This window comes from Gambusia affinis, linkage group LG11, assembly GCF_019740435.1.
Source record: "Gambusia affinis linkage group LG11, SWU_Gaff_1.0, whole genome shotgun sequence".
In the NCBI taxonomy this organism is placed as follows: domain Eukaryota; kingdom Metazoa; phylum Chordata; class Actinopteri; order Cyprinodontiformes; family Poeciliidae; genus Gambusia; species Gambusia affinis.
Genome location: NC_057878.1, coordinates 22,367,175 through 22,381,604, shown reverse-complemented (window position 1 = coordinate 22,381,604; position 14,430 = coordinate 22,367,175). Strand labels below are relative to the sequence as shown.

Sequence of the window (14,430 nt, the reverse complement as noted above, 5' to 3'; positions counted from 1 at the left end):
ATCTTATGCCTTCTAGAAAATACAAATTTCACATTTACTTTAAAAAAAATTTTCATGGTGTTCTTGAATTATTTTGAGTAATCCTCTTACATAAAAACAAGCCAGAGGGAACACTTCCAAAAGTATAAAGACTTAAGTTTTACTGTTTCTAAAGTGACAAATAAACAGGCGTTTACCTTGGAATGGTAAAAATATTAATATTAATAATATTTCTATGGTTCTCACCTTGTCTGTGGGTTCAAGTGAGGCCTTGTTGGCTCTGTTCCCTACAACCTATAGTTAACCACAGAGAACATTAACTCTCCTACAATGTTGTCCTCACTTTGTAGCACCTCTTAAATGTTTTATTATGCTAGCATAGACATATATATACTATATATTATTTTAAAATATAATAATACTGAAAATATTTAGTATTACATAATGGTCTGTTTTCCTGTAGTGAGTTCTAATCCGTTGGTACACCAGAAAATAGACTAAAGGCTGAAGGTTTCATTAACAAACACACAAGGTACATGTGAAAAAGTGGCAGTTGGTCATTGTAAAGTATTGTGGGAGATATATGATAATATTTAAAGTATATGTAAAGTATTGTGGGAGATATATGATAATATTTAAAGTATATGTAAAGTATTGTGGGAGATATATGATAATATATCTCCCACAATACTTTACAATGACCGACTTCCACAAAATTTTTTTTGGAAATTTTGTTAGAATAGGTTTTAAGTATATATATATAAAAATGGTGCTGTCTTGAAGGAAACTGAAAACGGGCCATCACGGAATTTTTCGGTAAGATAATGATCAAAAATATCAAGCCACTCACTTTTGCTGGGAAAAGACACAAAGTAGAGGAACAAGGTACCACAACTGGTGTAATAACAACCAAAGAAGACAGGAATAGAGTGTGTTTAGCTGCCTTTTGACAAGGCTTTTTGAGACCCGTTGAGAAGCAAATACCCTTAATGGAGTAAACAGATGTAGAGATTAAGTGGTTTGGTTGCATCACCCAGGAAATTGGCAACCTTGCCATCTGCTCTGCGTGACTTGTGACAACTGCTAAAGGAATTCCACAAAGACTTGCTGTATCATTAACCAACAGACATATGCCATGATGATGACTACATTAGCTAAAACAGCTCATTTTTGCTGAGAGGAACACAATAGAAACTGTCTGGTGTGCCATGTATTGCAAAAATCAATTTTGTTTGGATTGTGCTCAGTTGCGTTTTCTTTTTTCTTTTTTTTGACAGCAGCATGCCAGTCACAGGAGATTGCCAGGCACAAGCTGCTGGCTGACAGTAGTCACAAAACAATTCTTCAGACACTATTGTTTTGGGTCCCAGTATGTTGCTAGGGTGCTAATTGTCAGAGGTTCAGCCCAGAGACACAGAGCTAACTGGAAAGGCACTGCTCTGCTTCTAGTGAGTGACTCATGATGCCTTTTCCTTTCTTTTGTCTTAGATGGTGATTCAGTGCACCTCCGCTGTGAGCAAGTGGCTCTGCCTCCTACCATTTTGCACCAGAGCCAGGACAAACACATCTGATTTTATAGAACTCACTTCAGAACACATTTACCACTGTATTAGAGAAAATTGCTTGCATGTATTACATATCTATAGAGATAATCCCTAAAATTTTTCACAAATTAAAGCAGATTCTTGCCATTCAACTTTGCAAAATAGGTCAAGTTAATGGATGGAGAATATCTATGGACAGCAATTTTCAAATGTTCCCACAGATTCTCAATTGGCTTTAAATCTGGACTTGCAGTTATCTTCATGGAAGGTTATTCTCTGACCAAGTTTAAAATTTTTGCAGCCAATAACACGTTTTCCTTAAGGATTGCTGATTATTTGGCTCTCGTCATCTTCCCATGAACGCTGACCTGCTTCCTTGAACTTCCTAAAAAGCCATGCCCTGGTTACCTTTCAAGTAGATGTGTCATAGTACACACAAATATTGATTACCTCAATTTTAATGTGATGTTTTTTGTAGAACAGAAAAAAAAAAGCATAGACCAAATTATAGATTTTGCCTTATGGCCTAATAACAGAGATATGCTACCTATTTAGCATTGAAAATTGAAAAAAATATGTGATGCAATGGCTTGCCATACTTCCACATATTATGCTGTAACGCCAGAAAAAGTTTGCGGACTGTTAATCAAAAACAAGCAGTTGGTACTCAGTCTTCTGCATGCCATCATTATCAGTCATTTTTGCATTGCTGTTATTGTTGAGAACTTTAGAAATCTTATTTCTCTACCTGGATAATAAGGGTGATGCCTTTGATAGATTATCTAAATTCAGATATGCTTGGGTAATTTATGTACCATGATGGTTAGGTGTGAAAACATGTACAGGTACCCTTGCATCCCTACATTTAAGCACTGTTGTCAGAGTCAGTAATGACTTTGACTTTGACTCTCAACACAGTCACAGCCTTCAAAAGCATTATGAAAGTGGCATCATGAAATAAAAGTGGATATGTCTATCCATGAGATAACTACTCAGTGAGAAAGTTGGTTGACTTTCAGAAGGAAAAAGTTTCATGTTTTGTTCTCTGTTGACCTGTAATGTCATCCCATATTCTGTTGTGTGTTCAAGTTGGGAATTTGGTAAACGTTTTTATCACAAACAAGTATGATAAACATTGGAAAAAAACACATCTTTCTGCAGCACGTCTTTCTAAAGGTCATCTATTTTAAAACAATTTCAATCATCAGCAAACCGCTGTTAAAAGTTATTGGATTTTGAGAGCAAATTTCTTTGCTGAAAGAAATTCAACACCCACAGTGACATTGTGACCCTGCACACTGTTAAAAAAATGCATTCACTGTTCAACAAATTCAGCACCATTTTCATTAAATGCCCTTTCCTCTGACACAAGGATAGAAAGCAGTATTTCAAAGACATCAAAAGGTCTCTGGTACTGAAGAAAACTCAGAAAATTGGAAGAAAACAACAACAACAAAAAAGCAACATTAGTGCATAAATGCTATATCAGAATGTTAGCACCAACATTTTCCTGTATAACTGAGTTGCCATTTTAGCTTGGTTAAGTAAACATGTTTCATAACCCATTTCATCAGTTCCTTTTTCACCAGATCAAGACTACCCTATAATCGTTTTGCTGCTTCACCGGTCATCCTCCAACAGTGCTCCTCTGCTGGTACGTCTAAAGCTGTTTCCTCACCATCTTCAGATTTTCTTCCCCCTTCTCCTTCTCCTTGTAGGTCTTCATTTTAACACCTTGTGGTTTTACTGTTTGTGAAGGATGTAACATAAAATTATCAATCAATTTTGTTTTTTACCTCAGCTTTTCTGCCAAACATTCCCACTAATTTCATACTTATTTTTGAATTTATATGAAATAAATCTGATTTATATAAACTTCTATCTAACTTTTGAGTAAAACATTATCAAATAAATTGATGGATTTTCATAAATTGGTCAATGTCTATTTCACACCATGCAGTAGAGTCAAATTGATAAATGTAAACCACCATGTTCGTCCTTATCGACAGTATCCAAAGTAAGCACTACAGAGCTGGTATTACTCATGGTTTAGTTCTTTTCCTTACTTCACTACACCTGAATCCAACAGTGGTTGACTGGAAAGCCTTTGCAGAAGTTTGGCACAGCATTCACAAGGCAACTGCGCAGCAACTTTCAAATGTTCCTCTGCGTCAGTACAGCAGATTTCAATTAATGACTAATACTGAAGGCTTTTACTGAACTGGCAATCTTTTGAAATGGGTGTGGTAAAGCAAGAAAAGATCTAAGACATCCAGGGAAGTGTGGCCTTTAGGATCAGAGTTGATATGCACCCAAGAAGACCTCTCCAAGACGCTCCATGGACTAAACAATAGGTTGAAGGTTTTTTTAATTATTAAGCAATCCTATTATGATATTGAGGGGACCATAAAATGTTTACACAAAACAATGAGAACAGCTTGACAATTAGAGGCTGTTTGGTTTTTTTGTAGTTTCAAATGGGTTATTTTATGTTTGTAGATGAAAACCTTGGATGATAAAAGATTGTGAAAACATAATTCAGTTAAAGTTTAATAGTGGGAACAGAGGCCAGGCTGCTACTGTAAGGTGAAGATGGAGAGTGCTCACATTAAGCTGCTATAAATTGACAGACTCATGAAAAGTCAGGGATTAAAACCGGTGCATATTGACTTTCACATGAGAGCATACTTCATATTCAGAGGGTGAGAAGAGGTTTGACATTTAAATCTTGAAAAACATGTTTGCTTTAGATGCAAGGTGAGAAGGATTTAGAAAATTCATCTCAGATGAAGAAAAACCAAAGTTATTTAAAGACGAACAAAGTAAGTCACAGTAAAAGATTTACTTGTATGCCTTTGTTAAATTTAAATCATAAAAAGGTTTTGATCATTTTGACTAATTGGTAAGGATTCTGTAACCTTATATCTTGTGTAACCTATATCTTGTGTAACCCCTGAAATATCAGGCATAACAGCATCTGAAATAAACTATTACAGGAACTTTAGGGCAAAACTTTGCTCTTCTGTAGGAGGAGAAAGCCACTCAGTTCTTTCACACAGCAAAAAAATCCCTGGCAGAACCACTAACTTTATAAAGTTGCACATTTGACCCTTAATAACAAATCAAATTGAAGTCATGCACCACCATGCACAGAATGACCAGGCTGCCATTACCTATATATTTTTTTGTGTGGTTTTTGCTCTACAAGCTCTCCTCCATGAAGGCAGTGTGCAGCACTCAGGTAAAAATGGTTTCATGTGGCTCCAGGGTTAAAATGCAAAAACAACTCTGGGGTTTTGTCACTACCATAGCTATAAGGGCCATATCTCTCATAGAATCAAACCTAAAATCATTCATTTGGCCACAGCAGCAAGACTGGTACAATAATCTTCTGGTACAGCATGATGGGTACGGACAGGTCAGCTGTGTAATGGGAGTCAGATCAGAAGAAGTCTTTGGCCATTGGACTGAATTACTCAGAGACAGGTGCATTCCTTTTTCACAAGTGTAAGGTGTGGAGTGCGTGTTCACTCAGTGTTGGTATCTGTCTGTCAATCAAGCTGAATTTTTGCGTACCTCTCTCTGTTGAATTTGAGTGAATGCAAGACTGCTGGTCGTCTCTGGCGCAGATTCCACAGGTGTAGTGTGTCATCTGCACAGGCTGTAACCAGCGCCCCCTAAAAGAAAAAGAAGAGACATTTTAGCAGAAAATGTATGCACAAGCAGAAAGAAATTTGACTTATGAAAGAATTTGGTTTGCTTTAAGTGAGGTTCTGTTGGTTATTATGAGTAATAATTCCAATAATAATTGTAGTAGACACAAAGCTACTTTGATATAAGTAGAAAAGTGAAGAAATCCTCAAGGTGTAAGGAAGTCAGACAGACATGATGTTTAGCCCAGTTTAATGATATAAGCTAAAACAGGAAATGTTTATATTTATAGAATGCAATGCTATATCAATAACTACCAGACATCTAAACGTTCACTATTGTTAAATATGTATCCATTTGACTGCTCCAGCCCAGGTTGATTATCTATGCAACCTTGAGTTGGTATCTGATTGTCAGTCTCATGGGGTTATTTCTAAACAACTCCAAGACCTGTAAAAGCACAGGAATCTAGAATCCAGGGTTCTATATTTCTAGGGTTCTTACAACTTCTAGATGTGTCTCAGCTTCAACAAACTTGAGTTCTATAATGAGGTCACTAGCAGGACTCTGAAGTACTTGATTGCATACTAAGGAGCTAGTTAAGCCATTTAATTTAAGAATGCTGGACCAGGGGCACATCGAAAAGCTGCAGAAAGCCAGACCTCAAGTCTTGGATTTGAGGGTCCCTGTTTAAACCTTGCTTAGCTGACCACCTAATGAAAACTGATGAGACAGATTGATACAGCTGGCAGAGGTAGCCAACATGAGTGTTTGTGGCACCATAGATATTGAGCAGGTGCATACCTTATTTTTAGCATTTGGACTGTTTCTAGAAGCATTAGAGATCCAGATGAAAATGCAAAAACATGTGAAAAGATAATTGAACACTAATAATTCACTAAGATTGTGATCTCAAAATGTAATAAAGCTACCAAGAAATAAAAACTAGTGATTACCACAATAAAAAAAGCAGATTCTGGTTGAACGATGTGTGTGCCCAGTTGATTATTTCTTTATTGTAACCAATGGGAGCCCAGAAAATCTTTGTGAACCACTGCACTATGGAAATGTGCAGCAAATTTAAAGATCAATGACTCTAATGTTTTTAAGATAATATAACCTGCAATGAGAAAAGATCCAAATAATACAGCTAGTATCTCCAAAACATCTAGACTATTGTTTTTCTGACAGATCACAGTTTGTGGTGCCCAACAGTTGTGCAAATGAGAAAACAGCAGCACCACATATGCAACAGTTTCTCCTCAGCCCGCAGAAATAAGATATCCAGCAGAACTTTGAGTTCTTTCAGCGACAGGAATACTCAAATGACTTTGCAGTCAGTCACTTTTTTAGAGGGAATGAAAAGAATCAGAGACATATTTGATCTTAAAAGAAAATGTTATCGCCAAGATATGAAGCATGAAGGCAAAGAGCAGAGTCTTCTTTTATTTTTTTTCCATAACTCATCTCTTATCAGTTCCCGATAGAAAGAATATTTTTTATTTTTTAACCCCTAATCTTTTGGGTCAGCATCGTTGCTCAAAGAATCTGAACAAATAGACAAATACAGCTTGCTTTGTCATTGGTACTCCCCCACAACCAGTAGTTCTGGTTAAATAAATAAGAGTGGTGTCCAAGCTGTTCAGCATAATGGACCGCACTACCTGCCACATCCTTCAACACTGCTACATCAAGAACGTTGGAGGTAATACCATTCTGCATTAATATCCTTTTCAATTCTGCAGAGGAAGTACACAATTCAGATTCCTTTTCCTGTTTTTCCTCAGTAATCATGTATATTATATTTGCAATTACAATAAAATTTCCCTTTGGGAGCTGGCATGGATTTGTTTGACTCCACTGCATTCAATAGTAAAAACAAATTGCAATTAGACCAGCAAATATTTACAGGATCTGCATAGAGCGAAGAAGGAAAATGACACATCGTATTGGAGAAAACATCGGTGTCAGCCCAACATCTGAAGAAAATTGAGATTGCAGTTAAATTCCCACTGAGGCTGTGCCTGCAGAGCATCACTGTAAAGACTAGAGCCCAGGGAGAATTAGCTTTAGATTACAAACCTAATCACAGGATTAAGGACTGTAATGTTGCATGGACTGCTTCCAACTGATTTCCATATTGGTGACATATCCTACTGATTCTCCAAATCCATTAATTTATGGGAAGCAGAAAAGGAGTTGAACAATAACTTGTTACAATTGTTTTTAAGAAGATTATTTACACCTATCCTCCAAAAATACTAATACTACTATAGTACTGAACATCTTTCCCTCCTGACTGTTTACTTTATTTTTCCTGGTATTTATAATTCTTTCAAAAGATTTTTGTGAAATACAGCTACAGCTATAGAAAATAGCCTTCCATTTTTTCTACAGACAGAATGATTTGGATGCTAGCAACTTCAGGAAATTAACTTGTTTGTATAACTTTACCTTACCAACAGTTTTCCATTCAAAGTGACTCATTTTCTTTTCTGCATCTCATGTAATTGCTCCCCTGGGGTTGGACTAAAGCTGTTCTGCATTGAAGGAATTAGTAATTTCCAATTATGGGAAAATGGATTTGTCAAATTGATGTGCAAACTTTCAGAGTGAAAATATCTTTCAAGGGTCATTATTTACATAGCTCAGGGTCTGCTTGAGGTGTACTCTTCATTGCTCTGTATTCTTAAAATGATTCTTGTTTCAGAACAAATTTAAGAAAATTTTGAATGCATATAGTCAAAGCCACATGCTGAAATGTGTTTCGACATTAGAAATGATCCAAATTACTTTTGGAAAAGAGTTCTAGTTTTAATGCACTTCTTTTTAGATGTTTATCCAGCATATTGATTCTCAGCAATTCCTGGTCTCAATACATTTACCTAATCAGTATATTCAAGATTAATCTTTGAAATGTTCCTGTGAGCCATAACCACATTATGGAAAGAAGATTCGAAGAAGGTGCAAAACCATTTCCCAAAGAAAATATGTCAGGCAGGAGAACAAGAACATGAGCAGCTGACAGGGTACAACCTACCTGACTGTCAGTGTGTAATTATTGTGATGGCAACAAAAAGAAAGGTGAGCAGATAATACATAGATGGTGCATGAATGCTTACAGCAATATTATAATGAGCAGCAAAACCAGCAAACTAAACAGCTTACATATATACTCTATATATATTTATGATGGCCTACACCATCTTGTGTCAAACTGCTGACCTCATGCATTGAGAGAGAGCTACTAAAGGTCTGCTGGCTGTTCACAGTGTGCTCTGTCCTAATAGAAAGTTGGGTGGAAGGAAACAGTATAAGATAGCCTGATAAGGAAAGTTTGTGATTATAGTGGGATTTTTCAAATCCACCTGAGCCCAAAATACTGGTCTAATGTGCATTATTTCAACAAGACATGCTCTGTTGCTCTTCTCCACAGACTCAGTACACAGTTGAGTGCTTAGATTTTCACATGCAATGTTATGCCCACATACAAAGTCAGTACCTGTCAGAGAGCACACAAACTACTCTCTCTTCTTTTACCATCATCCTCAATTTGCCACAGACACATCACAAGCAGGCCAGGCTGAAGAAGTAGGCTGAATGAGCCGGTGGGCTTAGAAAAATATACACTCCATAACGAAAGGGTGAAGATTACAGCAGAAGGAAAAAGTAGAGAAAATAGAGATACATTTTACATACAAACCAGAATCTGATTGTTACTGAACAAGAATTGTCCTTAACGAACTTAGAGCAGATTTTTCTGCTTTTGAGCAAATTTTTGTCAATATGATTCTTTTGAACGCTAGTTCATTGTACACAGATCTGGCATAACAATATGACTACTCACAAGGCAAGTGAGTAACACTATTTATCTCTTTATTATTGCTCCTGCTAGGGCGGATATATGCTTGAGTACAAAACTGTGAATGGAAGAAGAATGGATCAGAGTCTTTCTATAACATCAGTGTTTAAGTGGTGTTCCTAGTCTGCACTGCAGTGGTTAAAGTTTATGAAAAGTGGTCCAAATGGAAGAACATTTATGAACCGACGGCCAGATAATTGTCTACTGTTGCATGTGGTGCTTAAACCCTTTCACCAGGATAACAAAGTAAAAATGGTTAAAGTGTTTCCTGATGAGCACAAGGTTTAGGTGCTGACCTGCCCCACAAAATCAATAGGGTTTCAACTCAATTAAGCCTCTGTGGAAAATGATAGACAACCAAGATTAAAGAATCTTTTGCTAGTACACCATGCCCTTTTCTAGAAAAAAAAGTTGTAAGAAAAACACATCATCATTCAAGAACCAGTAGCTTTAACATTACAGCAGCTCTTTGGAAAAAACAAGCTCAGCAGCATTTATCATCCCGCACCAGCTCATTTCAATCTGCTCATATGTAGAATAGTTTCATAAATTATCACTTACTTAAAATGTAGTCTGCATAAACTTGGCTTAGAGCAAGGACGTTTTTATTTTAAATTCCAGACTGATGAACCTACTTCAAAATTTTGAATCTGTTCATGCAACATGGTTTCAAAACCAACTCATGCTAGTGCTGTGCAAAACAGAAACTCATTGGTGAAAGGGGTTGCTATTTTTCATCAATAAATATTGCCAACATTTCCTTTAAAATTAAGCATTTTTCTAAATTGTGCTTTTTTCAGGCTCTCTTATAAGATTTCACACCAAACCCATCTGAAGTATACTTCTCACGTTTGTGTGCTAACAAAATGAATACTGTCCACACACACCCTAGAGGTTTGTGGATAAGACAATAGGACTCATGGCTTGTATCACATGTATGTAAGAAAAAAACGGCTAAAAATCATAACTTTCTGAATACATTCTCACAGATTCAGGCTTACCTCATTGATGAGGAACTGAAGTTGAAGAACAGCTGCTCCGCTCTCATGTTGACAGTAGCAGTCCACCCCTGGTCGGCCCAGTCTGACGGCACCAACGAGTCAAGGACTATTATGTTGTAAAATTTGCTTAAGAAATGACAGGAGCCTGTTTCAGCACTTCCAAAAAAGAAAAGACAAAATCAGCTTTACCGACTAAAGCACATCAACATTTAAATCCCTGGATGTAGATTGTAACAAATTTTCTGATAGAGGTACACCATAGCTGTGTTGAGAGAACGCTGTTGCCTGAAAGTTGCTCTTCCTTTATATATTTTTTTGTTTTCAAACTATACATTTTTGTATTCACAGTAAACTCACAGTTGTTTGAAAAAATAGAACTTTTATAGATGATAATTAATGTTAAATAATCAACTTGGAGGAATTATCCATATTTGAGTATTTTTGTTTGCAAACTGATTGTCTGCTTTCACTATTTCACATTTTAAACTTTCTTCAAAGTTTAAAATGTTCCTTCCTTCATTTCTTAGAAAAAAATGTTCTTTAGACTTTATTTGTCCAGTGAGGCTGCAACAGTACATGGCAAACAATAGTCTGATAAAAACCATATTTTCTCATGAGAAGATAATCTAGGACAGATAAAACCCTGAGCCTCATCTATTAGCTCGGGGGGTTGGGGATGTCTCGAAAATCTTAATTCAGAAAGGAAAAATACATCAAACTGTGATGCATGTTGGAAGGGAAATATAATAGTATGATGTATGGGAACGTTTTATCTGCACCTGCTCTCTGTGTGCTCCTCCTGTCTATCTGTTTCATTCAGAACAAAATTTATTCCTTTTTTTAGTTTCACTCAAATACAGCTGCCTGTATCTGCACACTCTGGCAATAATTACACATTTAGTTCTAGATATGAAGTTTAGAACTGTTGGTCTTTCTGTGCCATTAGTTGATATTAAGCAGCACCAAAAATTTAGTTGTAATCTCTAGTTTTATTGTCGGAAAAGGCATGCAAGTCTTTTCTGGTAATGAGAAAGAACATTAACTGATTCTTTTTCTTTTTCAGCTCAAACATCTCTTTCACAAAAGTTAAAACAAGAATTATGACCCTCTTCTATATTGGCAATATTCTTAAATCTTACTGATTTGAAAAGAAAAATCAAATTATATGTGATACCTTTTTTATTTGTATCACTGGCCATATGAATTGTCAAAGTAAACTGTCAAATTATTTTGAGAAGCTTTTTATTCATTTTAATAAATATTTTTTTAAATCATTTGAATCCATGTGTTTTTCTATGTCCCATGGATCAGAAAAAAGAAACGTGATTTGATATTGTGCAGTAAAAAGAGCAACCAACCAGAATTGGTTGCAAGAGCAAAGAGAAAACGCAGCACCCTGTTCCTCCCTCTCTGTTGCACCCTGGACATGAAAGGTACACTTTGTTCCTGTCATTCTGGCAATTCTGGGCTGTGCATTGAAAAGCCTTTAATTTAAGAAAATGAGGGTTAAACATTGTGCTTTTGAAGCTGTGATTCATCCCTGCTTAACATTACAGCTGCACAGATAATGGGGCCATCAACAAAAGATTGCCTGCGAAACCTTTGAGTGAAGTAGACAGACTTGAACTAATGTTGAGGCAGATCTCTTTGTCACTTTGTTTTTTAATTCCACCTTCACAATTTTGAATTGTAATGTACAGTGCAGACCAAACGTTTGGACACAACTGTGTGTCCAAACGTTTGGTCTGCACTGTACTTTACTGTACTTTATTGGAGAGACTAACACAGAGTAGCACATGAGAGTGAGTGAGACCTAGGATTGTAGGCAGGATCAGAGGTCGCTTTTTGGTCCAAATCAGAGTCCAATTATGCATTCAAATCTCCCCAAATGAACTAGAGTTTCTAGACAAAAGAACCGCAGTTTGATTCAAGTAGACCAATCAGGGCTGGTGTGAATACACCCTAACTTTATAGGTTTGTATCAAACCAGTCCACAACTTTTTAAAATAAAACGGAATCATTCAAAATCTTCTTTGTTGCATAGTTGTTGCATTGATACAAAACAATATACCAATACTTTTAGCATTAGAATTACTACAATATGTATTTCAGGACTATTCACATTTTCTATTATTATTTGACTTATTTTTATCTCAAGAATGTACTAGTATGTGGAGTGACATCCTATATGAAAGAAGAATGCAATATTCACTAAACGTGTTTAAAAAGATTTTTGAGAGACAAACAAAATTGGATTTAATTTATTTTGGGTAGACTACTGGAGACTAGAGGAAGTTCTCGATGTTTCAACAAACATATTTCAAAACAGGTGGAAATCAGCAGGAGGAAGAAACGACAATCTGAAAAGGGGGCTTCTTGGATCTCACTCAAGAGCAGAACTACTCACAACCACAACTTTTAGGCATCCATTATTTTTGAGTAAGAATGACAAATCACTTTCAAAAAATTTACTCAACTTGGTTATTATTTTATTCAATCACTGAAACTAAACATAAGTTGAATACATGATTAAAATTGTAGTTTGCAGATAAAAGCTTAATTTTCTATTTCTTAATCTGATTGCAGTTAGACTTGATATTTTTTTTATGGATGCAACCCAAATACTCAACTGTGCTGCTCAACACAGTATTTTCCTTTCGTAAGGAAAAATATTAATGTATTTTCCCTTACAAAATAATAATAAAAAAAAAACAGACTTTTGAAAGACAAACAATTTGTTGGCAAGATTATTACAACGAAGAAATAATGAACCAAATACAAATTTCATTACTTATTCATTCAGGTATATGTGGCACTTCATAAGACTGACTTCACTTTGACAAGAAATGCGGTGGCATTTTAATTTCATCCCAAATAATATGCGTTGGCAATTATCCATCATTTTCTATTCATAAAGAAACCCAAATTGTTTTCTCATTTTATGAGCAGAACAGAATATTAGTTTGTGCCCTGTTATTTTGTGAGCACATGAACTGTAGTGTTCTATTACAAAACACAGTGAATGATGTGACTGGTCGGCTCACCCTCCCCTTTTCCCCAAAGAGATTTCTGTCAACCTTGTTTAACATCACTGGATGCCTATTACACCTTTCAAACAGCTCAAGGCAAGGTGATTGTCTGAGCTGTAATCAAATATATGCTCACTTGACTGACAGGGTAAAAAAAAATACTATGTATTAAAAATTACTTACTTTAGTAAAATATTTTCTGTTAAAAGAAAGCAGGAATATTGGGAGAGACAAATGTATTCAACACCAGAAGGAAATGTAGCCCTTGTACTACTCTGGAAATGATTTTCTAATGCTAATGTGCCTGTTTCAGCAATATTTGCAAATTATAAGGGATGGAACTATGTACTTTTGTCCAGCTAAATGTCTCAAGCTTCAATATAATGCATTATCAGTATGCAGCCATAAAATAAGGTTGAAGGAGCAGAATGTACACCTTGCTACACTTTTACAATGTGATCTAAAGTCAACGGGCCAGAATCCTCCACTATATCATATCTCCAACAGCAGCAGCCATTGCCTCAGATATGCTGAACTGCTGAACCAGGCAACAGATTGCAAGTGCACCGGAGAGGATTTTCTCTGACCATTCAAGGTTCAAAATACAGCCAGCAATTTCAGGTTACAGTCAGGATTCATGCCTTTGGTGGGTGTGTCCCAGGAGACGGAGCGATGATCCACTGATTAAAAGGTCAGTGGTTTGATCTCTGACTTCTCGCTGTGCATGAGGATGTGTCCTTGGGCAAGATACTGATGTGTTCAACACAGAGAGAGGGGGGAGAGAGACAGAGAGCAAGACTGTGTGTGCATGTGGGGGAAGGAGGAAGCATAGAAAAAATGTGCTTGGACTACTCACAGGTCTTAAAGTAAGTAATTAGTGATTCTGTATCTGATAACTATTTTCGCCGATTAACATAACTACTATCTGGCATTAATCAATAATCTATTGGTTGGCTTGTATCTGTTTAAAAACACACTCCATAGGATTTTTTGCATATTCTTATGTAGGTGATTGATAGTTTTTGCCATAATTCATTATGGCAAATAAGAAAATATGATCATACTTTTATGGTTACGTCTTATGTTATACAATGGTTAGAATTCAGTTAAATATCTCACTGCCACATCTTAACTATAAAATGTACATATTTTATTTGTCTGTGGCAGACAGTAGATATGCTGATGACATTGTCTGAAAACTATGTCCTTGAAAACTTGAACTTGTGTGTCTCTCCTTACACCAATTTATGAGTCATAGACTGAGTGTGCTGTACAGAAAGATGAATGGAGCCAAATACAAGACAATCCTGGAAGAAACATATAAGAGGCTGCAAAAAAACGTGCGACCAAATCAGAGGTTCACC

The 14,430-nt window shown here is 36.2% G+C and overlaps 1 protein-coding gene across 4 annotated transcripts in view; it reads right to left on the bottom strand.

Moving 5' to 3' along the window:
• LOC122839533 (syntaxin-binding protein 5-like) overlaps window positions 1-14,430 on the bottom strand; it is a 115,207-nt gene that overhangs the window by 71,965 nt on the left and 28,812 nt on the right. For all 4 annotated transcript variants that reach the window (XM_044131190.1, XM_044131192.1, XM_044131193.1 and 1 more), the window contains exons 2-3: window positions 10,038-10,119; window positions 5,100-5,200 (exon numbers count right to left, since the gene is read on the bottom strand). In XM_044131190.1, coding sequence (XP_043987125.1) covers window positions 5,100-5,200; window positions 10,038-10,119 — 183 coding nt within the window. The remainder of the gene's footprint in view (window positions 1-5,099; window positions 5,201-10,037; window positions 10,120-14,430) is intronic.